We start from the raw sequence: 24,860 nt of genomic DNA, 5'->3' as shown, positions 1-24,860 counted from the left end.
GAGATGCAATGCGAAAAGAATGGAAATGCATGAATTGGAATCAATTTTGAAAAATTGATTTTCCATTAACAAAAAATTAAATCTAAAGTCCCTATTGTTTAACATTAGTACTAATAAATGTTTTATCATTGTATAAAGAATATTCTTTATACAATGGTTTTATCAAGCTCCATGAAACTGTATGACCTAAGAATCGAGAGGATCACAAAACTAAATGACAGAAGGCGCTTGTACCAATGTATTAAAAATTTATAATTTCTTTTTAGCGGTATTTGTAAAATGGAACCCGTTGTATAAAATATTATAGTTCAAAGCACAGAAATTGATTTTTTACTTTGACTGTGAAGTACTGGTATGGGAAAAACATGCTTTCAAATGCATTTGTCATTATCAGTCATTCGAGCTGTCACAATCCGTAAATTTTGAAAATCAAACAAACAATCATACTAAAATTTACCAACAAAAATAATTTTTAGAATACTAATCGTCCACAAAAACTACAAAAAGTGAACTTGAATGTACGTGATTCTGCAATACGTCGATACGAAGGTAAATATTTATTAATCATTACTATGTAGATGCTAAGAAATTTTGATGAAGGAAAACTATCTCATATTTATATATATAAAATAGAAAGTTGTTTGAGCTCGTGTGACCGAAAAGAAACTGTCTTATAATCTTTCCTGTATATACAATATCCACCCTCCACGGTATAGTTGAAAATTATATATATTTTCAAATCTATGGAATCCTAACTAATAAATTATAGCTTGAATAATCAAAATTTTATAACGTCATAATTTTTTATTAGTTATCCCTTATTTTATCTAGAGTACCACTACAACAGAAATTATTGTTTTTTATTATTTTTGCATTCTTATTCTAATATATTTTAAATATATATATGGCAAGTTTTACAATTTTTACAATTTCATAGTTACACATTATACAGGGTGTCCGGTGGCAAAATTAGGATTTAAAATCTGTATAACAACAAAACTACAGAACATATTTATGCATTTCTAGTTTTGTAGGGTTTTATTTTTCAAACATTACATCGTCCAAACGTTGGCCATTACTTCGGACTCATTCTTGGAACTTGGCTTCGGTATTTCTTGTCACCCGCTGTAGAAGTGCCGCCGAGATGCCATTGACTTGGTGAACGATATTTTCTTTCATTTCAGAGATTATCGCTTGTCTTGTTTCGTACACTTTACTTTTGAGATACTCTCACAGAAAAAAGTCCATGGGGGTAAGATTCGGGGACCTGGGTGCCCAAGGGATATCACCGAAACGGCTTATCAATTTGCTAGAAAGGAAATCACGAAGCAGGGCCATGGTCTCCCTAGCAGTGTGTGACGTGACACCATCTTGATGAAACCATGTCTGTGAAGTGAAGGCAGGATGTTCTCTCAATGTTGGGAATAAATAATCATTAAGCATTCGCCTAAAGCAACACCGTCTACGCACATTGCTTGCCCTTGACGATTTTCAAAAAAATTGGGTCCAATAATTATTCCCCTGCTTGACAACGCACATCAAACCCTCACTTTGGGACTGTGAAGTGGCTGTTGATATCTTAAGCGGGTGTTTTGTCTTTTAAGGGACCGATAACGACAATTTTGCTTGTTTACACTTCCATTCAAATGAAAATGGGCTTCATCACTCCAAAAGATAGTGTTCACTGTGCGAAATCGCTCCAACATTGTCTCAAAGAAATTTTTACGCATATTGTGATCATTAGACTTAAGCGCTTGCACATATTGAATTTTAAATTAATGAAATTTAAGATTTGTGCACTATAGTTTTTGGCAGCCGCTCTCTTGCGAACGGACTGACGCGAATTATCGCGCAAACTTGCCGCGACGAGTTCAATGTTTCCATTCGTTCTCGACGTCTTGCTGGATCACGGTCATGGGTTGTTTTCTGCTGAACTTGTTGCTCGGAACCTTCGCACCCATGATCGAATCAAATCTTCACTTGGGGCGTCACGTAATCGTCGAATAACGTGAAGAAAATCTTCGACAAGCAATTGCACACGAATCATTGGATTTGAAATACGGTTCGATTGCAAAATCACATTGCTTACCCGTCCACTGCGACATCGCAACTAAATAACCCGCACGAATGACGATACCAATGCTGCCCCCTCCCCGCTCCTCCGCTCAATGCTTACGGAGAAATTTTAAATTCAAATCCTAATTCTGCCACCGAACACCCGTTATAAATGACTTCTTAAGACAAAGTTCGAGGTAAAAAATTTTTGAAAAATGAAAAAAACAACACAATTTGTATAGAAGCAGAATTAATAGTACCAAATTATTATTTTTTTGTTTTGTTAACTAAAAACACAAATAATGAAATTTTCGGTTTTAAAAGAGACTACCGGATCACCCTGTATACGTACCTGTGTAACAGTGCTCGAACAGTTTTGCAGTGAAAGTATGTAACCCATAAAGGAATGTCATAATCGACGGTGTTGCTGGTGCCCACAAATTATGTCATCATTACAATCAAGTGCATTGAATAGTGTAATATCCAAAATATTTTGATGGTATTTTTTTGGTACACCCAACAATAATTTGGTCAGTGGTTTGTCGTTATCAATGGATATTTGTAAACAATATGATAATGAAAATAACAATGTAAGTTTATTTATCAACATTTGTGAAGAAAATTTTTCAATTTGATTTATGTAATATATCGTTTATTATGTGTTTGTAATTCTGTCTAGTTACAATGAAGGTAGTGATTTGTATTGTATTTTTCACTTATTTTGTGTAAATAAACTTTGGATAAAAAATATTTAATAAAATAAAAAATAAATTAGTATTTTTGAATGTATAGGTACAATAATTTTAAGAGAATCGAAAAAATACGGCATACGATAATATCAAGGTCCCAATATTGTTTTCAAATATATTTGTTTATATGATTGTCTCACAACTCTTTAAATAAAATAGTTAAAAATTAAATATATATTCTTAGATCCATACAAAACTAATATTTTATTATTAAAATGGAATCCTATTATACAAATGAAACCAAATCTAATTAAATATTTTACAAAATTAAAACTCTAATTTTAATAATATAAATATATACATATTACGAGGCCACCTTGTACACGTGTTATTTATCGTAGTTTTTTAAGTGACTTTAGAAATACTATACTAATAGTGTTGTTTGGTTTTTTATTTGTTTAAATATTTTCATGGCAGTGAATAATAACTACGTAACTACTTTCTTATGACTTTTTATAGTTTCCAAGAAAATAGCTAACAAAGCGCAGTCGCGTATTAAGGCTAACCATTATCAATTAATGTTAATATTTTCCACGTTTGCTAGGGAATTTGCATTTATGTGTTGACAATATGGAAGTAAACTATTTTGATGATGTTGAATTTGATATATTGAAGTGATGCTTATAATAACTATAGATTTATATCATGTGAGTATTTTTATTGTCTGGAATCATTAAATTTTCAATTGAAACAAAACTTCGAATTATTAGAAATGGACAATAACATGGTGAAATGACACTTTTGAATGTATTTAACTTTCTTTATTCGCAGGTCAAGAGATAATTCTAATCTCAATATAACACAAACAATCTTTATTTGTATGTCGTTAAAGCAATATGAAATATGAAGCCATGAATTTTAGTAACTAATTCAACCATTCTTAAATATTTCAATATTTTTTACTAAAGCCTGTGTTTACTTACGTAAGTAGATGATAACAAAAAATATAAATATAAGTAGTTTCACTACTTTTGGTATCTATTTAGATAAATCATTCATAATAAATATTTGTATTTATCATTTGATTAATGTATACAAACTACGATATTGAAATTTCCTTGGAATATTCCACTAGGTGAAATATTAATGTCTAAAATAATTCTTGTGGTCTGATTGTAAATATTATTTTGTTATAGATGGCTTCTAGGGAAAAAGGAGCACGAGAGATAGGAACTGAACTGAAAAAAATTACAATAGATGGAGCTCAAACCTCAGGAGCATTGACTTGCACACCCGAAGTCTGTCGAAATGCGCGACAACGTTATGCACCCCCAGATTTGTCCGGCGACGCTCCGTGGAATCAAAAAAAGACTTATCTGTTCATCGGAACAATATGCGTGTTTTTCCTTTGGATGATCGTTTACAGTATTGTCAGTACATTCCATTTAGTGTGATTCCATGATTCATATTTTTTTTTATATGAACGTTTTAAATTATAGTTTTATATGTGCTTTATACATGTATTGTTTTACGAAAATTTATTAAAAATATTTCAATATTGAGAATAAATAACCAATCAGATATCAAGTTAAAACGATTTAAAGGGAATAATTTGTATTAGGTTTGTTCCAACCTGTTAATTTGGACCGTTCTTGGAAAATAGAATTGTTTGTTTAACGGTAATCTCCAAGTTGGAACACGTAAAATCTATTGCGCAGAATCATCACCGTACTGAGGACGGTTTTTTGATGGATTGGAACGAACCTATTGGTACAACAAAATACACCGAAAAAAGTTTTCTATACGTATAATACAGTAAAATCTAATCATCAATATGATATTATTAATAGTTTTTTTAACAATATTAATTTAATTTTTTCTGAATATAGTGATTTGTGATTGTTCCGTAGTTAACATTAAAGATAGAAAGAGTGGCATGAAAAAGAAATTGTAGTAATGATAGAGAGAGAAAGAATGTCGGTTTACCACTGTCTACCTAGTTTGCTTTACCGTTCCCATCCCTTGAAACTTCGGCGTGTGGCCAAACAAAGAGTACAGAGTAGTATACCAACGCCCCTTCTCTCTTTATCAGCAGTTCGGGCTAATTTGAACAAGTTCCCATACCTCACTCTCTCTATCTTTATTATTAACTCTATACTACCACAACTTGAAACTTTGAAGTCATAGCAATCTAACCAAAATAGAGTAGAGAGAGATAGAGTGATACACGAATGTTTTAGCTCTCTTTATCAATAGTTCGAGTCGACCATATATGTAATACTCCTATATGGACAGTTGGTATGGGAAAAAAACGTCCCTACGTTACGGTGCCGACAATTTTCATTTTCTCTCTCGTTCGAGACACTTTATACTGCGCATTTTTGAGAATGCGCAGAACCGAGCTGGAACCTCGGAGGATAGAGAAATCGTTGCCATTCTGTCTTCCTTAGTCGGAACAGCTTCCACTTATAGAAAGTGTTCGACTTGAACAAGCCCCCATAAGTCGCTGTTTTCATCTTTATTGTTAATTCTATGTTCCCATCACTAGAAACTTCGGAGGCATGTTGATCTAATCAAAATAGACTAGAAAGAGATATCCTTGATCAAATTGAACTTAGAACTAAGGTAACTAGTGACTAAATAATATTGAAAAAATCAATTCTTGATTAAAAATTAAACTTGGAAAAGGCAACGATTGACCAAATCATCATGGGAAAACAAATTATTCATCAATTTGTACGTGGCAATTTTCGAACATATCAAACTTGAAAAAGTCTATCTTTGATCAACTTGAATTAAGAAAGGGCAACTATTGACCAAATCATCATGGGAAAACAAATTCTTGATCAAATTGAATAAGAAAATAACAATTTTTGAACATATCAAATTTGAAAAAGTCTTTGAACTAAGAAAAGGCAACTATTGACAAAATCATCATGGGAAACCAATTCTTGATCAAATTGAGCTAAGAAAGGGAAATTATTAACCAAATCTTGCTAATATTCCATCAAAATAAACTTGGAAACCGGTTTTTTTATCTAATTGAACTTGGAAGCAACAAATTATATCCCGCTTAAAAAAATCTAGAAATTATTTGGAATGTTAGAAAAATAGTTGACTCATCACTATTTAGAAAATAATGAATTACATTCATAAAATTTAAAAATAAGTCTTTTTTTATTTTATTGCATTTGAGAAACTAAAAATATTCAGTTTTTCACTGATTTTGCTATGTAGTAAAACGATCAAGTATTCGCTATTTTTAGAAACGTACTCAAACGACTTTCCAAATAATACAATAAATATCACTCCATTCTCCACTGACTTCTTTCATACAAAATTTTTTTGAAGCTTTTTAATCCCACTTCTCCACTTTGAGGTACCTAAACCATTTGCTGAAATGGACAAGACACTCAGAGTAGATGCTCTGCTGTATCTATGGTTTGCTCGCGGACTCTGCATCGTTTTACGATAGTATTTGACCCGTCAGTAGACCAACCATCAATTTAATACTGATTTTGGACATCCCGAGAAGTTCCTCATACTTTTTGGTAACACTTCACTTGATCCTTTAGTCATCTTTTTTGTTTCGTTGTTGATGAGTCATCTAATGAGACCACGGTAGGGAGTTTTCTCCTTTTCTGCATGGCTGTCTGCTGCCTCACTGCCTGGTAACCATATTAAGGTTACCTTATTTTGTTAATGCGTGCTTTTAGGAATATAGAATTATACATCGGGGACAGCTATAATGAAGTCGAAGAACCACTCGGATTAAATCTCTTCTTGTCAATAAAACACACAGACACACATTAGGACGTTCAGAATAAGAGGACATGAGTGTATAGCCAACAGGCTAATTCATAACAAAAAGGTAATTCCCAAAATCTCCCATAGAACTCTATGCGCGAAACTGTAAAGCAAGAAAGATAAGGACCTGTCGAAATGACAGATGCTGGTCACATGTTCTTCGCATCCATCCGCTGATATGAGGTTAACGGAACTCTTCATGGCCGTGCCGATAAAAATAGACAACGCTTCGAGTAAGTACAAATTCTCTTTTCACCAGAAACAAATATATATACTTTTGTGATGAGGTATTTAAGTAAACACAAATACATGTTTCTATAAGAAACTATTGATTTATATAACACCTGCACATATTTATTTTGATATATAGCAAAAGGCAATGTTTTGATGTAAAATAATATGCAATTTTTTTTTAGACGGGGCTTTTGTTTAGAGGAAGCTTTTCAAATTGCATATTCTGACGAACTACACAGTGAACTCACTATATATTGAAATCTCCAAACACAGTTCTCTTACTGATGAAGAATCGGAGGATGAAGATTACAATGATTGTAACATAGATCGCAAATTAGCTGGTCTTAGCAGATGCATATCAATACTAAAGGAAACCATATTTTACACAAGCGGATCAAACATAAATCTTTAAAAACAGCAACGAAGATAGACCATCGGAATGGGAAATTAAAAACGTATTATCAACTTCAGCTACTGTAGAAAAAAATTACTGTTGGACTGTTGGCGACCTTCAGCCTACATCTAAATCCTTTCCCGAACCAGACTACAACCAATATTATGTTTCCTGTTTTTCGATGAAGATGTTTTCAAACATTTGCAACTTGATCTTAGTGGGTATAACATTCTCTTCGGAAAATGTAATTATTGAGACATCCAAGGTGATATGCACAATGGTCTCGAATGCAATATTACAGTTTATTCACTGTGCGAATAACAACGCAGTCAATAAAAACAATAAACTTTTTAAATTAGAGCCACTCTTGAATATGCTGAATCAAAGGTTTCCTAAAAAATATCTCCCCGAACAAAACATAAACTATGATGATTCAATGATCAAATATTTTGGACGTCATTCAAGTAAGCAATCATCCGTAGACAACCGATAAGGTTTTGGTTTAAAATGTGGTGCATCAATGCTGCATATGGGTATTTTGTTGGATGTTATATATACCAGGGTAAAAATAAAAATTGCAGTTCTGAAGATGAACAGTTTTTTGGAAAGTGTACAGTATATAGAAATAGCAAAGGAGAAACACTTGCCATACAACTTCTTCTTTGATAAACTTTTTACAAACTCCAATCTGTTAGTCTACCTTAGGGAGAATGGTTTTACAGGAACAGGTGCTATCTGTGATAATAGGGTTCCAAAGGACTGTCCGTTGCCCAACAAAAAGATCATGATTACACAATATAAAAGAGACGTGCATGAATAGGGGTTTTCTTAATAGATGGCTAGACGACAAAGTAGTTACCATAGCGAGCACCTATTTTGGTATCCATTCCACCTTGATAATAAAACTATACTTAAAAATTGGAGAAAAAACGCAATAAAGGTATGGGGGATACCCATTCTATGGACAAGAATATCAATTGATAGTGAGTATTCATTTAAAAAAAAGGTTAAGGTACACATTCACCTGGTTAATCGACGGTTCCTACAAATGCCTGGTTACTTTATAGACAGAGTGGAAGAAAAATGACACAACTGGAATTTAAACGTGAATTAGTGCAAGTGCATTTAATCAGGTATCTTCCGGAAGATATAGTACTTCAATAAATAGCATTGAACTACCCTCAAACCTTCCAAAATGAAAGTAAAATTAAAAATAGCTACAAATATCAGGAAGTGGTAAGGATAAATTCAGTACAGAAAATGAGAAACACGTACTACAATCAGCTGAATCGACTATGGTTGCTTCTAAACCAACAGTAAACGATTATTCCCTAGAATTATTGTGCGCAATATGAATGGCTACTACGAACTAAAACAAACCCTTTTCTTTTTCGTGTGACTTCCAAATTGAAAGTAAAATTAAAAAATAGTGTAGTGTAAGGGTAAGCGATGACATTAGATACGATAGACTCGACCACATTGTGATTAGTGTGCCAGATAAAAAAAGAAAAGACGTACAGGTGATGGATTGCTGCTCCATAATGAGGACAATGTGTAAAAAGTGCAATGTAGGACTTTGTACTTTTTTCTGCCTAACATTGCCATTTGGCAACAAGTGTTTTTTTTTTTAAATAAACGTTCATATAGGAAAAAAATGCACTTTTTGCATTAGTTTAGTAACATGTTTGTAAAAAAACTATTTTAAGTTGACAAAAAAATTATTTGGGCTCTCATGCGTTAATATAGTGAAAATTATGTTTTTACTAGGGATAAGAAAACATCCATTAGAAACCTGTTTTAATAAATTATTGAATACATATATATTTTAAAAAATATTCGGTATCCCTTTTCTGAAATATAGGATCCTAAAGTTTAAAATGTCATTAAAAATTTTTGAAACATTTTGTAAATTTTTAAAATTTTTAATTATTAATTAAATTCATGTTTTTTGTTGTTTCACTGCTTGTAGCTACATAATTGTTCATCTTATTTATGACGCTCCGATCTATTTTTCAGCTATCGAGATATTTACTACTTCAAAATTACTCAATATTGTATTCCCTTTAGGTAATACTTATTTTTTTTACAGGAATTTTCACTGAAAATACCATCCATCACATTTAAGGCACTTGGTAGCTTTTCGTTTCGGCGAATGTGCTGCTCTCTGACTGTTTTCTTCCTCGTTTCTTTGATTTGTATAAAACTTACGGAAAATCCAAGATTCCACATATTTTGTAATATCCATTATGTCATATTTCGATACATTATCACCATTGCAAAATACTTTCACGATCATCGAAAAAATCCAAATGTATCTTTCGGTTTTTTGGAGGGGTATGTCTACATACTCCTCTTTGTAGTAATAAGGACTACCAGTTTGACACCATAAATCGTAATTTTTCATATAGTCAGCAGCTTTACCTCCAAAATACTCCATAACTACGTTCAATAGATGATGTTCGGCACCTCTGTTAGGAAATAATTCATCCAAGAGATCTTTAAAGTACTCAATAGTTAAGCCTATGACATCTTTGAGTGTTTTCACTAACATACCCTGTATATCTGTTCCGAAAGCAGCAATGAGATGCAAAGAGTATTGTGCGAATTCTTCAACATTAGGCAAATTTAAACTGTTCAAAGAAAAATTGTTTATGAAATTTGTAGTTTGATTACTAGATATGGTGTTTTCAGTCGGTAAGTTTGATAAAAAGGCTTCAGCTTGTTGCTTATTCAAGGCACTAAAATCGTTAATATTAACTATTTTTCCATTGAAACTTATTTCTCCATTAGATGCAGAGAACTTTATATCTTTTTTGTTCATCAACTTATTGTTTCTTGTCAAAGCGGCAAATATTTCATCTTTCTGGGGAATATTACATATGGTTTTGATTACTTCTGCTCTACCTTTCACTTGGTTACCTTCATTCTGTCTAATAGTTTCTTTCATCAGTTTATTGAAAGTTTGTCTGAAAAATTAATCATAATTAATACAAAATTATAAACAAAAAACTCAAATAAGTGACACAATATTTTTTTAATGCTACTCAGAACATAAATTGGCACTTTTTCTATTTTCCCCAACAAAAGGAAAGTGACAAAACATCTTAAGACTAAGTTAACCAATGAGGATTTTCTATTTCTTTAAAAACAGAATTGCTAATCATTTCTCTCTCTATTTGTATAAAATTTGAATAATCAAAATAAATTAAACATAACTTTCTTATTCTTTAATTTGATCTTGATTTCTCGAAAACAATAGAAATAATTTCTGATTATTTTAAGACAATTGAAATGATTCTCAATTTTTGTAAAACAGTTGCAAACCGTTTTCAAAATATTGAATTTTTTTATTGATTCTTCTAGAATCATTAAAAGAAGCCAAAGGATCAGAGAGTAGTAGCTATGCAATATCGTTTAAATGTTAGTCCTTTTAGATGTTTTACCAGTTTCTCGACCAAACCAAATCAAACTGGTAAAAGTCAATTTTGGATCAAATTTAACTTGAAAATGGCAATATTTGAACGAATCAACTTGGAAATGCCAATTCTTAATCAAATTGGACTTGACAATGGAACTGAAAATTGGATCAAAATGAAACTTAGAACGGCAAGTTTAAAACCAAACAACTTGAAAACGCCAATTCAGGATTAACTTGAACTTGGAAACGGCTATGTTTGAACAAATCAACTTTAAAAAGACAATTCTGCATCAAATTGAACTTGGAAATTGCAATTTTTGAACAAATCTATTAGGAAAAACCGATTCTTAATGAAAATGAACGTGGAAAAGCCAATTCTTAATCAAATTGAACTTGAAAATGGCGGTTTTGAACAACTCAACTTGAAAAGGGCACATTTGGATCAAATTGCACTTAGAAATGGCAATTTTTGAACAACGCCAACTAGAAAAGGCCAATTCATGATCAAATTGAACTTGGAAATGGACATTTTTGAACAAACTAAACTTGGAAAAACTAATTCATGATCAAAATGAACTTGGTAATAGAAATTTTTGAAAAAACCAATTCATGATCAAATTGAACTTAGAAAGAACTATTGACAAAATCATCAGGAAAAACGAATTTTTGATCAAATTGAACTTGGTATTGGAAATTTTTGAAAAAACCTTACTTGGAAAAACCAATTCTTGATCAAATTGAACTTACAAACTATTGATCAAAGAATGATAGAAAAATCAATTCTTGATTAAAAATTGGACTTGGATGATATGAGATGTTACAGAATAGACTCTACCCTTATCTAACCCTAACAGGGTTGGTGTGTATGGTTCCAACAACTTTATCTATATTAGTTCATATCGAGCCATGAAACATTGTGTATTATAAAGTTCAATAGTGTCTACTTAAAGTTAGTAGAACGAGGCCACAAAACATACTTTTCATTGATAGATACTTCAGCTTTAATGAGCATCCCTGAAAATGCAGTTCGAAAAATTGTAAATAGATAGCTCCTAAAAAAACACGAAAAAACAATAGTGCACCAAGTGCATTGGTTTTTTCCGATAAGACTTAATTCGCTACAATATTTATGGAATGTATACAGTCAAATCAAACTTTCAAACCCAACAATGTCTACCAAATATACCCTATTAATACCAAAACCAAATAAATTTTATAAAATCGATATTTTATAACAAAAATGTCAGGTATTATAATAGTGCGAGTTCTCTCCCAAAAAATAGTCATTAATTAACGACGTTTGGATCTTATCGAATTTTATATAGGTTTCGGTAATAAAAGCACTTTCTTAGATAATGTAATATATTAACAAGCTAAAATAAACTTATTTGAGAAATGTTAGCTGGCCATATGATGTGGTAATTTAATATTTTTAATTCTATTCATATAATTGACGAAGGGATCAGTGATGAGATATTAATAGGATAAATATATTACCTGTGCCTGTTACTCCTCAATGATTCTTGATAATCTTGTAGAACTTGAGCTTGTGATTCATCAATCATAGTTTCACAAGATTTGAAATTGTAAACGGCATTTCCAAAGAATAATATTGATGAGCTCAACTGCACGATAGTCAATAAGTTGGGTTTATGGTTACGATTGAACCACTGATCACATACATCATAACTTGAATTTATTATACTAGCACCACTGACTCCAATATTAACCACACCGACGGTATTTACCACGGCTCCAACTCCCTAAAGATTACACAAAGTATTTTAGATAGAATTGAACATTTTTCAATTATACTGAAATAAAGTTTATACAATTACCTTCCCTATGTTGACCCCTCGACTAACTAGTTGAGAAACTAAAGCATTAGCACCAAAACCAACAAAGCCGAAGGCTCCAGCAAGGATATTAAAGTAAATACCTCGAGCTTCAGAATTTTTAAAATTTAGATCCTGCAAAGTAAAAAACGGTTTAGAAAAGTTTAATAAAAACTAATGTTTTCAACTAACTTCATCGTGCTTCACACGATCTGCAAGATGGAAACTACTCCTAGCAATACTATATAATCCCGATATTGTTCCTACTACAGTTGCACCGACAGCTATAGCTGGAATAGCTGGTATGCTTGCCACTCCTGCTCCCAATAAAAGTACTCCAGATCCAACACCTCCAATAGTACTTGCAATATCTCCAGTTTTTAATATTGTTTTACTTGTATTACATGCAGGAGATTTATGATTCTCCAATATGACTCTATTTTCTTGTACTTCATATCTGCAGTTAATATTTTTATTAGAAACCTTTCAGATTATATTTACCTTCTACTTGAATGATATGCTTCATTAAAACATCAGAGTTTTTAATTCAGTGCAGATATTGAATATACTAATGAAAAATGAGACTATAAAGGTTCCAGATAGGCTGGCAAAAAGACTTCATAAACTGTACAGAAAACCTGCAATTTTACAGGAAAGACTTGATGATTCTGCCACTAGAGCTTAAGTTAATAAAATTATAAAGAAGATTGAGTTTCTGAGATTTCTTTGTCAAGTTTCCAGGAAGACCACTATTTTGATACAAACACGTGAGGCTTTTTCAAAATTTCCCCAAAAACAAAAAAAGTTTTGCCAGGAAAACCTGATAATTTTGACGAAGTAGTTGTCAAGAGATCTTAATCAAATTGTAAAAAGTTAGGTGTTTCCATAGGAATTCTTAACAAAATTTTCCTGTAAAAAGACTGGGCAATTTTGAAAACAATCCAAGCAATTTTTTTGCTATAAAACTTGATAAAACTGTCAAAAAAATAAGTAATTTTAAAAATATTTCAAATTAATAGTTTTGTCAGGAAAATCTGATAATTGAATGGTAATGAGTTAGCTTAAAATTGCAGGAAGAGTAATTTTTTGATGAAAATACTTTTAATTCCATAAAATTGCTGGATAGCTATTTTGACAGGAAGGTGTAATACTAATTGCAGGAAATTTGGTAATTTTGACAAAAAGGAATTACCAAGAAAACTTAAATTGTGAAAAGTAAGCTCGTCAACAAGAATTCTCAATAGAGATTCCCGCACCAAACTGCCAAAAAAGTATTTCTAGGTTAAGTTTCCAGCAAAATACTAGTTTGATATTAATATTTACAACTTCATCAGATTCCCAAGAAAACTTGGAAGTTTTGCCAAGACCTGATAATTTTTGAAAAAAATGAATAGCCAAGAGAACTGAATTAAATAGTTATCTTCTGAAAAGATTTCTTAAGTTTCCAGGAATAGTAATTTTTGGTTAAAAACATTCGTACCTTCACGGAAGGCTAGGAGCTGATAATTTTGTCAGCAAATTTAACATGAGGATGTAATAAAGATACAAGGAAAAAATGTATTTCACGACATTTAAAAAAAACTTGGAAACTGCTAGAGCATGTATTAAGAAGGCTAGTACAGTTGCTAGGAAAAAATTTTCAGCACTCTATATTAGGTCTGCTGTACCGTTACAGCTTTGATAATTTAATAATTATGAGTAATAACAAATGATGTAGTATTGAATTGAATATTGAAATGTATTAATTTGAAATGTATATGGAAAAAGTATAGTTCACCTTCCATTCTTTGGCAAGATCATTATGCATTCTGGCAGTTTGTTATTTTCAATATACAACTGCCAAGTATCATATACCCTACCAATTTCATCTATAAATATTCTGCATGGATCTTCAGAATCCTTACATTTTCTTAAAACAAATATCGGAACTGGACTAATGTCAACTTTTGGATTATAATTTGGATATTTCTTGGCTCGTGATTTTTTTTCATTTGGAAGTGGTTCCATGACATTATATATAAAAGAGATTTCCACTTGATCTATATGTTCAGCATACAAATCTAAAACAAAATAAAATATTTAACAAAACACTTTCTTGAAAATGTCTTTTTTCAAAGATCCCAATTGAGATCCAAATTACACTACAGCAATATCAGCAGTTTACATTTGATTAGTCAACTATTGAAAACCTTTTTTATTAATTGAAAACAAATACTTCACTTTTTGAGCTGATAATTGAGGTGCATACAAACCCATAATTACAGCATTCCACTAATTTATTGCAAACAGATTCAGAATTTACTCAACTATTTTGAAATATCTCAAAAGTACTAGGCACAAGCAGATTCTCACCCATTCACTATTGGGTTCTCATTAACAGTGATGTTAATTATTAGCGTTGAGAAAACAGTAATTAAGCCTCACACCATCAAAAATAGTAAATTATCCAGTTTACAACATTCCATATTCCATTCTTACATATTGAAATATATATATATATATATATATATATATATATATATATATATATATATATATATATATATATATAGCATTTTTTCAAAGCCTTCCATGCAGCTTGAATTTTTCCTACACTTCTACACTTCTAACCAATTTTAGAAAAACCTGGACAAAAAATATGATTAAACCTTCCTTATGAAACCCTGTACCTTTTAATGAAAGCTGTCGAGTAGGATTTTGTTTTATAATATGCAGATGAAAAAATACAGTTTACGCCAACCAATAAAAACAAAATAATTAGTACTTACTGTTATGTTTCAAGATACTTTTGAAAATCTTGTCAATTTGTTCATTCTGATTATCAGAATAACCATTTTCTTCCATCGGTTGTCCAAAAAGGGCATAGCCAATCTTATCTTTCAAAAACAAATGTTGATTAAAAGCAAAACTATCATAATCTCGATCTCCCAGCATATCAGCCATTATTCTTTGAAACTTTTCTGCATCTATATCGTTATTCTCTGAAAAATCATCTCTGTGCTCAATTCTCCTTTGCATAATCAAAAAATCGCGACTATTCTTCAAGCATAACAGGAATGTATCTTCAACTCCATCTGGGCTTTCTTCAATAAGACAGGATACAACTTTTATTCGTTCATTTATATTTTGCAGAATGACAACAGCACAAGTTTGAGTGTCTACCAAGGTACACAAATGTTCTAATTCAACTTCTAATAGGGTTTCTTTTAGGGAGGAGTGACATTCTTTGTTGTCTAAATCCCATCCCATAAAAACAAAACTTTCACACAGTATATCTGATATCTCTGGATTTCTTAATTTATTCATAAATATATTGGAAAATTCTTCTTTTGAAGTGTGCATATATAGTAAAACTACTTTTCTCTAAAAACCAAATATTAAATTAATATATTAATTTCAACCAGATTTGTGTGGAACTAGAACCTATTTTTAGAATACATATTCAATAACCAGTATGAACAGGCTTATATTTATAATAATAATATCACCTTAGATTTTACCTCATAAAGTGTTCTTATAGAAAATAGTTATTAGCTTCTTTAGCTAACGGCTTTTTTAGATTTAAATATTCTAAATGATGTTTTTGTCTAGATAAGTTGGTTATTGATAAAAAATTAGTTTGATTCAATTTCACTAAGCAAATTTATCTATTAATCATTTTTTTATTACTTTGTATTTATTAAATAATAAAAAGTGCCTATCAATAAAAATTATCTCATCTAATCATTATATAAGCTACCAACAATCTACTGTGTCTATAAATAATAATGAATCATGATCAAATGATTATTTTTAGTTATTTTTATTAATTACAACCACTCCCCAGTTACAATGAGGACAATAAATGCATTTTATTTTTTGACCAGAACTTATATAAATAATAAAGACTGCAGCTTATTAGTGAAAAAAGCAAAATTCCCTTCAATTATGTAATATTTACCTGAGCAGAATTGCAAAAAAGAAAATGTTCTTTGGCATACTTCAAACTGATTAAATCAAACTTTAAATGTGCGGTTACGATATGCTTAGATATTTTTTTGAAACAACTTTTTGCAGCTTTCATTTCGATAGAATCTATAAAATAGATACCAAATATTTATTTCAGTGAAAAATCTAATTTCAGTAAAATGTACTGCTAAAACCAATATGTAATCCATCTGTGCCTAAAATATATGTCACTAATTTATATAAATACCTTCTGAATCATTCCCTCGGTGATCTTCAACTCCTGTTTCCATGTCCAACTGCTTCACTATCAAATTAAATCAAAAGCTTTATGGGTTTCTACGTTTAAATTTTCTGCAAAATAAAGTTAAAAATGATTGGAAGGAATATATAACTGGAAAATAGTCATTCAACTTTTTGATAAAATAATTATATAGGTATAGTAAACAATGGTATCAAATTCTATAAGTATGTTTTCAAATTAATCATAATAAACTCAATAAGCTATTAGATATTCTTCCTTCATTTTAGAAAGTCATATAAGTACAGTAAATAAACATAAACCTCTTACTAATATCAAAGTTTATTATCTAAGATAATGATATAAATAATGATTTGATAATCTTTATAGTCTTTCAAGACTAATCAAACATATTCTACTTGATGTATTCTAATATACTTAATGTACATTAGATTTATATACATATATTTGAAAAAAATTATTCATACATTTATCAATATTGATAAATATACCTATTTTCAGTAATTGAATATACCTTTGACAAATCTCCTTGAAATCTAAGAGGATATTTTCTTTGCATCTAGCATTTTCAAATATCTGGAAAATTCTAAAATCTATTGCATAGATAAATCACAAGCTGATAGATGTATTAATTGAGAATAACATTGCAAAGCTTTCCTTGAGCGCTGCATATACTTCTTGATAAATTTAGATTTAAGAATAATCATTTAATAACAATTAATTTTGCACCTTTCAACTAGATGCTATATGAAAAGTTAGTTAAGCCATTGAAGCAATTTTTTACTGCACAACCTTCTAGAGTTACCGATTGTCATAGGAAAATAATTGCAAATATTTTGTTTATTATTTTCTCTTATGTAGAGTTGGTAAAGTATCTCATATATTTCATTTTGGACTCCCGTCACTTGATATTCATTAATAATTTGTTTTGATTGATGAATTGTAGCAGTCTAAGTTTAAGGGGTAATTAATTTCACTTTAAATTAATTACATCATAGTATCTGCTTAAATTCTACAGAACTAAATTTTATTTGTTTAGCACTAATAATATCACGGTAAATGGAAAATTGTTTAATTTTAAAGATATTTCACCAGATACTTTTTAGGTTAACCTTTGATAAAGTTGTGGTTATTTTGGAACAATGATAAAAAGTACAAAAGCCGAAGACATTTATATATGATTACATGAATATATCAACTAATCCACACTTATTTTTCTTAAATATAAATATGGATGATTATTAAATTTGAATTACTATTATATGTGAAACTAAATCTTGCAATGAAATGTAGGAAAAATAAGAGATTCACATTACGCCGCAAATTACCAATTGATGTAATGTATTAAAGACTTTACACCAAAAAAATATGATTTTACGATAGACAATGAACAATAAATTATAACTATGCACAATTGCTTTATCTCTCATACTTACAAATTTATAAAATTATAATTGGAATAATTATGACATAAAACATATATAAATTAGAACTTTTCGAATCGTTGGTGATATAATCAGTGTTGCCACAATTTAAAAGCTGAATGTAAAAATTGAACTAGAAAATGTACTAGATTGTACTAACTTCAAACAAATTTAATAAAATTATATAAAGATGTATAAACATAAGTTTAAATTAAATTTTTTTTTCCAAAAATGTTATAGACTGTGTCAATTATTATTTTAAGGATGAAAAATTTATATAAAGTTTACCGATAAAATTAGCAATGCAGTACAAAAATCTCACGATCTAAATATAAATCGACTTGGCTCTGTTTTCTAATGATTGTTACAATCTAGTACAATTTCTAATTTATTTTATTAAACGAAAATATAAAATAACTTTATATTTGTAGAAATAAACGATAAAGATAAAAGGTAAGTAATGAAATAAAATAATAAAATTTCAGACTCAAAAATAAAATTGTATTCTATATATCTATATATCATATCATATAAGTTTTAATAAGGGTGCCAGATTTTAAGATGTCTATTTGTAACTGCATACTGTCGAAATTCTTTTACCTAAAAATTATAAAGAGCGTTCCTCAATATGTATCGCGTGGTGGTATATGATAGTACGTTATATGAATGCATGTTTAAAAGTCATATTATATATGAAAAAATTTAATATTGATAAATGATTGAGAATAGTAATAAAAATTATTTTATGCACTTTACATATTTTTATTATTTAATGCATGATTATAAACCTATTTATTATGTATATTATTATTATTGACCGATTTTGAAATGGCGATAGAACATTGACAAAGAATCGATGTATCGTTCACGTTCATAGATGTTTCAAAAAATTTTTATGAGTAAATATATTACGATGTTGCCAGAATTATGTATTATAATAATGTATAGGTAGAAGTAGGATTAAATTATTTGTTGATTGAATTGCAACAATTTATTTAAAAGAAATTCATACAACTGAAAATATAACAACAGAAATTAAATTATTTGAAATTTTTTAACAACAATAAACGAATTTTGAGCAATTAAATGAGCACTAAAAGAAATGCTGGGTCTTGAGATGTCTGTCTCGAACTCCCTTCTGACGAAATTCTTTTCCACAAACTTCACAAGGAAAAGGACGTTCCCCAGTATGGATTCTTTTATGAGCCACAAGATTAGAGTTTCTGAAGAATTGTTGTGAGCACAACTGTAAAATCAAGATTCAATTGTTTTTTAATTATTCTCTTTAAACTTCAATTAAAGTGATATGGTACTCACATTACATTTATATTTCCTGTCATTGGTGTGTAGTCTAAAATGCTGGGTATAAGCGGCTTTATCTGAGAAACGTTTTCGGCAAACGTTACATTTAAAGGGCAATTGATCGGTGTGAACTCTCTTTATATGCTTTCTCAGATATTCCTCCAAAGTGAATTTTGCATTACAGCCCTCGAAGCTGCATTCGACCATCTTAATTTCTACAATTTTTTTCGGAAATAAATGAGACCTAAGTTCAAAAACCAAAATATCAACAATTTTTTGGTCTATAAAAGATCCAAAAACTTAACCTTATTTGGATGTGGGGCTCACCCTTTTGTTCTCTTAAAAAATTGAAAAATTACTATTTTTTAGCTTAGGTTTCTTTCTCTCCGAAAAAAATAAGATATTCTTTGAAGCAAGTTTTTAAGTACAGTTAAAGGAAACAAATCAGGGTTTTTCGATGTTTCATTGGCCAAAAAATGTTTGGTTTTCATCTTTGCACTAATTTTTATCCGAAAAAATATACAAAATAAAAAAAAAATTGAAAATGTAAATTTTTCGATTTTCTATCAATTTAGAGAAAATTACAAAACTTTTACAAAATTGGTAATAATTTGCAAAAATTGTTTAAATTATGATACATAATTGTTTTGTTTATATTGTACATTTTTGTGAGTACTCTTAGGAAAAATACTTTATTCGAAAAAAAATTTGGTTTGTGTATTTTTATTTACCAAAAAGTGTTGAAAACTTTTTTTTTCAAACTCAAGTCTCATTTTTATTTCAAATAAATAAAATGAAAAAAAACATGATAGAAGATATTCATTTTTCGATTTTTTGTTAACAAAAATAAGGTGGGCTAAACTGAACTAAACCACTTTTATTAAAAAAATTGGAAAATCTCTTTTTCTTGTATAAACTCACCTTGATGGGCTCGTATCTTATGTTGTAAAAGAAGATATCTTCGGCGAAAGCTAAGACCACATATTTCACAAGCAATCATTTTCAATTTTTTAGACTTCTCGTCAGATTCAAAAGGTACTGACCCATCCTGAAATGTTTTAGGGAGATTATGTTGTTTAACCACCTTCATACCGAAATTTTCCGAAAATGTATCCACATGTCTAACATTTTAAAGAGGCCTTGAATTGTTGTAGAAAGACTAAAGACTAGAGTATCTTTAAAAAAATCTAACTTAGATTTTGGAATGAGAGATTGTACCAACTAGTAGAAAAAAACTAAATCTCACATATAAAATATTCCTTGTACTCAAAACTGCCCTAAAAGCAAATATGTAAACTTCCCGGAAGCTATGAACCTTTTCCATATTGTGGATTCTAATCCAGAATGAGGTTCTAACAATATTTTCTAAACGTCAGTTTGCAAATTCAACCACAAACCATATGATGTTCTGTATATCGCCCATTTCAGTAGATGTATCGCTTTAAAGCCTTTCGGAAACTATAACCCTGGATTATATTAGCTGATTGTGGATCCTAACCAGAACCAGACTTTATAGTTTCCAAACATCACGTTCAATTTTTGATAGACATTTTAATGTAAAATCCTATTAGTTTTATTACTTTTTTTGTACGTTGATTGTTCCATGATATTTATTTAGTTGTATAATAGATTCTAGATGTTTAAATTTGTTACCGAACGAGTTAAATAAGCTATTTTTATATGTTAATTTCAAAAAATATGAAAACCGCAAACCTCGTGTAGTTCAAGTAACTACAGATAAGTGAAACAACCCTTCAACTGATCGCTCGTACCCATCTAGACAAGGGGATTTAGATTTAGAGAGAAATTTAGATTTTCCAAGAAAAAAAGTGTGTCCTGCTGTTCACATCAATCCACTTAATCTTTAAAAAGGTCTTTTCAAAAACTTTAAAAAAATATATTAAAAACAAAAAGGAGACTTTTATATATGTCCATACGTATTTCATTAGGTATTTTGGATGTTAACAAAATTTTGATAATAAAATCGATGATAAACTATCTCATTCTATGAGGCAGATATCATAAAATCGCGACAGATTCCATTTTTTGCAAAGAAAATCTCATTTTCCCAGGAAAATGTCAGTGGAAACCCAAGGAGATTTCAAGAAATCGTAAGTTCTTTCTATGATCTTTCAGTACTAAAAAAGGGAGGAATTAGAACATCGCGAACAATCAATGGTCCAATACCTTCCAATATAATCGGTTTACGACGATAGAAAAGATCATAATCATAGATTACAACCCGATTAAGTCGATCAGTGAACAACAGTGAGAACGTGTTCGCGGTTAGTTCCCGAACATTCAAATCGTGATCGGGTTTAATAATAGATTCCGAAAAATCATATGGTGATAAGTTTTGTGAGAAGATCTCCAAAGGAGAATCTGTGCACTGGAATAGATAGGAAGAAAAACTGAGAGAAATCAGCGGTTTGTATGGAAACGAGATTTGGAAGGTATGTGTAAAAACAGTTAAATACCTGAAATATTTTGTTTCTTACCTCATCATTTGCAACAGGATTCAAATTCGAAGAATGACCTTTCCTTCTGTGTTCATCAAGTCCGTTAGCATGTGAAAACATTTCAACGCAGTTCTCACATTGATATCTACAGTTTTCAGCGTTGCGTTCATCAAAATGTTCTTTGACCTCACCAGCTTCTCCGTAGTCAATTCTACTTAGTGCTTCATCCAATAGTTTTATTGAGTTTAGGACTGCACTTTCAATTATAAAATCGTCTCTCATCATTATTTGATCAATATCGATCTCCGGTTCGAAGAGCTTGGAAGTATAGTGCTTTGTTTTCCTTTTATGCTCATAGAGAAGTTGGTGTGAACCGAATACTCTATCGCAATGTTCGCAGTATATTACTTTAGGTACAAGGAAAGAGTTCACATGCTCTGTACATTTTTCCATCCAATGTTTAGTAGCATCGGAATAACAATCAAAAATTAGAAAACACTCGATACATTCGTAATTTTTGATCGTTGTGTGTTTTGTTTGGTGCATCATCAATGATTTTGTATCAACGTACGATCTATTGCAGAATTCGCATTGTATGACCAGCTTTGTTAGTATCTTCTCGATGTTTGTTTTTATAGCCAAAGGATCTTCATTTGCTATTTCTACATTCATGCACAATTTCAAGTGATGATTTGCGATGTGTTTAGAAGCAAACACTCTATAACAACTTTTACATTTCCAAACGGTAAAGTTGCTACCGCAAAAATTAGAGATAGAGCTACCGTTCTTACAATAATTTTTTTGGTGATTTCTTAGGCTTGTTCCATCTGCAAATTTTCGGTTGCAAGTTTCACACAAATATATGTAGTCAATATCGTGAATTAATTTGTGACGGGCTAAATCACTTGGGATATCAAATATCATATTGCACACGTTACAGATATATTTTTTGGGACAACTAGCTTCCTCATTTATAGAGATTTCCGAACTGTCGTCATCACTCACATTAATTGTCTGAATTGACTGACCCGCTCCACTAAATGATGGCAAATCTGATGAATCATCAAATTCTACTTTCCCAAGCAATTTATCCAAGTTACAGGTTACATTCTTTTCACTTTTTTTTTCGTAATGATCGTGGATTAAACTATGAGGGTCTAAATCACTTGATTTGTCAAATATTACCTTGCACACGTTGCAGACATATTTTTCAGGTAAATTAACTTCATCCGCGTTAAATTCTTCATTTTTCAAGGTATTGGTAGTAGTTGGGTCTTTATTCGCATTAATTGTATGAATAGACAGACCCGCTCCACTAAACGATGGTAAATCTGATGAATCGTCAAATTCTACTTTCGTATGCAATTCCTCCAATTTCCAAGTTTTCCTATCCGGATCGTGGACTAAATTGTGACGGTATAAATCACTTGCATTATCGAGTCTTGCATTACACGCTTTACACATATATTTTCCGGAAAAATCATCTTCAGCGGCGTTAATAACTTCAGTAATTTTCTGAATGGACTGACCGGCTCCACTAAACGATGGCAAATCTGATGTATCATATTTCACTCTTAGTGGCAATTTGTCTACTTTCCAAGTTACATTATTTTCATACTTTAGTCCGTAAGGATCGTGGATCAAATTGTGACTGTCTAAATCACTTACATTGTTAAATTTCATATCGCACACGTTACAAATATATGTTTCGGGAAAATTAACATCGGCAGCGTTAAACTCATCGTTTATGAAGAAATCTTCAGTTATTTTCTGAATGGAATTCTCCGTTCCACTAACCGTCGGCATATCGAATAAAACTTCAAGCCCATCGAATTCTACTTCCGCAAGCAATTTATCCAAGTTACAGGTTGAATCCTTTTTACTTTTTTTTCCGTAATGGCCGTGGATTAAATTGTGACGATCTAAATCGCTTTCATTGTCAAATATCCAATCACACACGCTACAGATATATTTTTCGAGAAAATTAGCTGCATAAGCGCTCGATTCGTCCTTTATGAAGATATCGGTAGTTTTGTTTTCAGTCATTTGCTCAATAGATTGACCTGCTCCATCAACCGACTGTGAATCCGATGAATCTTCGAACGAATTATATTCTACGTTTTCGAGCTTCGTCTCGTTAGGAACGTGGATTAGTTTGTGAAGGGCTAAATCATTTACATCGTCAAATATCATATCGCACACATTACAAACACATTTTCCGGGGAAATCAACTTCATCGGTGTTAAATTCATCCTTTATAAAGATATCAGAAGTTTTGTCTTCAGCCATATTAATATGATTAATGGACTTACCCGTTCCACTAAACGACGGTAAATCTGATGAATCCTCAAATGAATTGAATTCTAAATTTTCTGACAATTCGTCTACTTTACAAGTTACATCCTTTTCAAGTTCTATTCTGTGAGAATCCAATCTCACGGGTTGTGGAGAAGAGTTGTTTGGAAATTCTGTGGGAATTCCTGAAGTTCGCATTACATTTTCTTCCTTTTCCATCGTATTGTTATCAAGGAAATTGTTCTTGAAAAACACTATGTATATTTATCACCATATGAAACAAAATCATCACAAATCGCACTCAAAATATTTTTCATTTTGAAAACTATTTGAAAGGACACTTTTGTTTTCAGCATTCTAGTTAAATAATGTCAATCACAGAACTAGCTGTTCTGTGATATTAACATGCTTATTCTGTTTAACGTATTATTATTAGAGAGAGAGCTATATAATCAGCATGATGTAAAGACTACAAGGTGAGTTCTTCCTGACGGTTCATTTTCGACTCGTTCTGCGCATCTCTTTGGGAGCGAAATTCTCATTGGCTGCTTCCCAGCTGTTGCGCAATAGCACACCTTGTAGTCTTTACATCATGTATTCAATTCAAATGTTTCAATTTGGCGCGTCGTTTTGGGAGCGAATTCTCATTGGCTGCTTCCCTGCTGGTGCGCTATAGCACACCTTGTAGTATTTACATCATGATAATCAGTATAGAGCTTTTCGGAAACTATAATTACGTTT

At 30.9% G+C, this 24,860-nt stretch overlaps 3 protein-coding genes across 12 annotated transcripts; 1 reads left to right on the top strand and 2 right to left on the bottom strand.

Annotated features, from left to right (window-relative positions):
- The first annotated feature begins 387 nt into the window (after window positions 1-387).
- Window positions 388-4,316, top strand: LOC130891604 (uncharacterized). Of its 3 annotated transcripts, none has more exons than XM_057796450.1 (2): window positions 388-549; window positions 3,941-4,316. In XM_057796450.1, the coding sequence occupies exons 1-2, from the start codon at window positions 517-519 to the stop codon at window positions 4,196-4,198; spliced, it is 291 nt and encodes a 96-aa protein (XP_057652433.1). In that variant the 5' UTR covers window positions 388-516; the 3' UTR covers window positions 4,199-4,316. The 3 variants fall into 3 exon arrangements, with proteins under 3 accessions (XP_057652433.1, XP_057652426.1, XP_057652439.1); XM_057796443.1 differs by lacking the exon at window positions 388-549 and adding an exon at window positions 2,447-2,645; XM_057796456.1 differs by lacking the exon at window positions 388-549 and adding an exon at window positions 3,192-3,451.
- A 4,643-nt stretch (window positions 4,317-8,959) lies between these two features.
- Window positions 8,960-18,175, bottom strand: LOC130892247 (uncharacterized). Of its 8 annotated transcripts, none has more exons than XM_057797524.1 (9): window positions 18,076-18,175; window positions 16,628-16,731; window positions 16,373-16,506; window positions 15,201-15,795; window positions 14,210-14,492; window positions 12,625-12,889; window positions 12,436-12,567; window positions 12,095-12,360; window positions 8,960-10,145 (listed from the first exon to the last, which is right to left on the bottom strand). In XM_057797524.1, exons 2-9 carry the CDS (start codon window positions 16,668-16,670, stop codon window positions 9,275-9,277), a joined length of 2,589 nt encoding a protein of 862 aa, XP_057653507.1. In that variant the 5' UTR covers window positions 16,671-16,731; window positions 18,076-18,175; the 3' UTR covers window positions 8,960-9,274. The 8 variants fall into 8 exon arrangements, with proteins under 8 accessions (XP_057653507.1, XP_057653531.1, XP_057653523.1 ...); XM_057797548.1 differs by lacking the exon at window positions 18,076-18,175 and adding an exon at window positions 17,968-18,073; XM_057797540.1 differs by lacking the exon at window positions 18,076-18,175 and adding an exon at window positions 17,154-18,047.
- A 981-nt stretch (window positions 18,176-19,156) lies between these two features.
- LOC130891436 (zinc finger protein 271) lies at window positions 19,157-24,338 on the bottom strand. Its single transcript, XM_057796233.1, has 2 exons — window positions 21,864-24,338; window positions 19,157-19,309 (listed from the first exon to the last, which is right to left on the bottom strand). Exons 1-2 carry the CDS (start codon window positions 24,336-24,338, stop codon window positions 19,157-19,159), a joined length of 2,628 nt encoding a protein of 875 aa, XP_057652216.1.
- Between the last annotated feature and the right edge of the window lie 522 nt (window positions 24,339-24,860).

This window comes from Diorhabda carinulata, chromosome 1 (assembly GCF_026250575.1).
Source record: "Diorhabda carinulata isolate Delta chromosome 1, icDioCari1.1, whole genome shotgun sequence".
NCBI classification, from domain to species: domain Eukaryota; kingdom Metazoa; phylum Arthropoda; class Insecta; order Coleoptera; family Chrysomelidae; genus Diorhabda; species Diorhabda carinulata.
Note: the sequence above shows the minus strand (reverse complement) of the source record. Positions and strands in the feature narration are given on the sequence as shown.

Bases quoted from the DNA above. Each gene is read 5' to 3' on its own strand.
- LOC130891436 (XM_057796233.1), bottom strand. From the start codon at position 24,338: ATGGAAAAGGAAGAAAATGTAATGCGAACTTCAGGAATTCCCACAGAA. The intron at 19,310-21,863 runs GTAAGAAACAAA...TTGATTTTACAG, and splicing joins ATCCTGTTGCAAATGATGAG to TTGTGCTCACAACAATTCTT.
- LOC130891604 (XM_057796443.1), top strand. From the start codon at position 2,607: ATGGATATTTGTAAACAATATGATAATGAAAATAACAAT. The intron at 2,646-3,940 runs GTAAGTTTATTT...ATTTTGTTATAG, and splicing joins ATGATAATGAAAATAACAAT to ATGGCTTCTAGGGAAAAAGG.
- LOC130892247 (XM_057797524.1), bottom strand. From the start codon at position 16,670: ATGGAAACAGGAGTTGAAGATCACCGAGGGAATGATTCAGAAG. The intron at 12,568-12,624 runs GTTAGTTGAAAA...TTTACTTTGCAG, and splicing joins ATCGTGTGAAGCACGATGAA to GATCTAAATTTTAAAAATTC. The intron at 12,361-12,435 runs GTAATTGTATAA...TGTAATCTTTAG, and splicing joins GAGGGGTCAACATAGGGAAG to GGAGTTGGAGCCGTGGTAAA.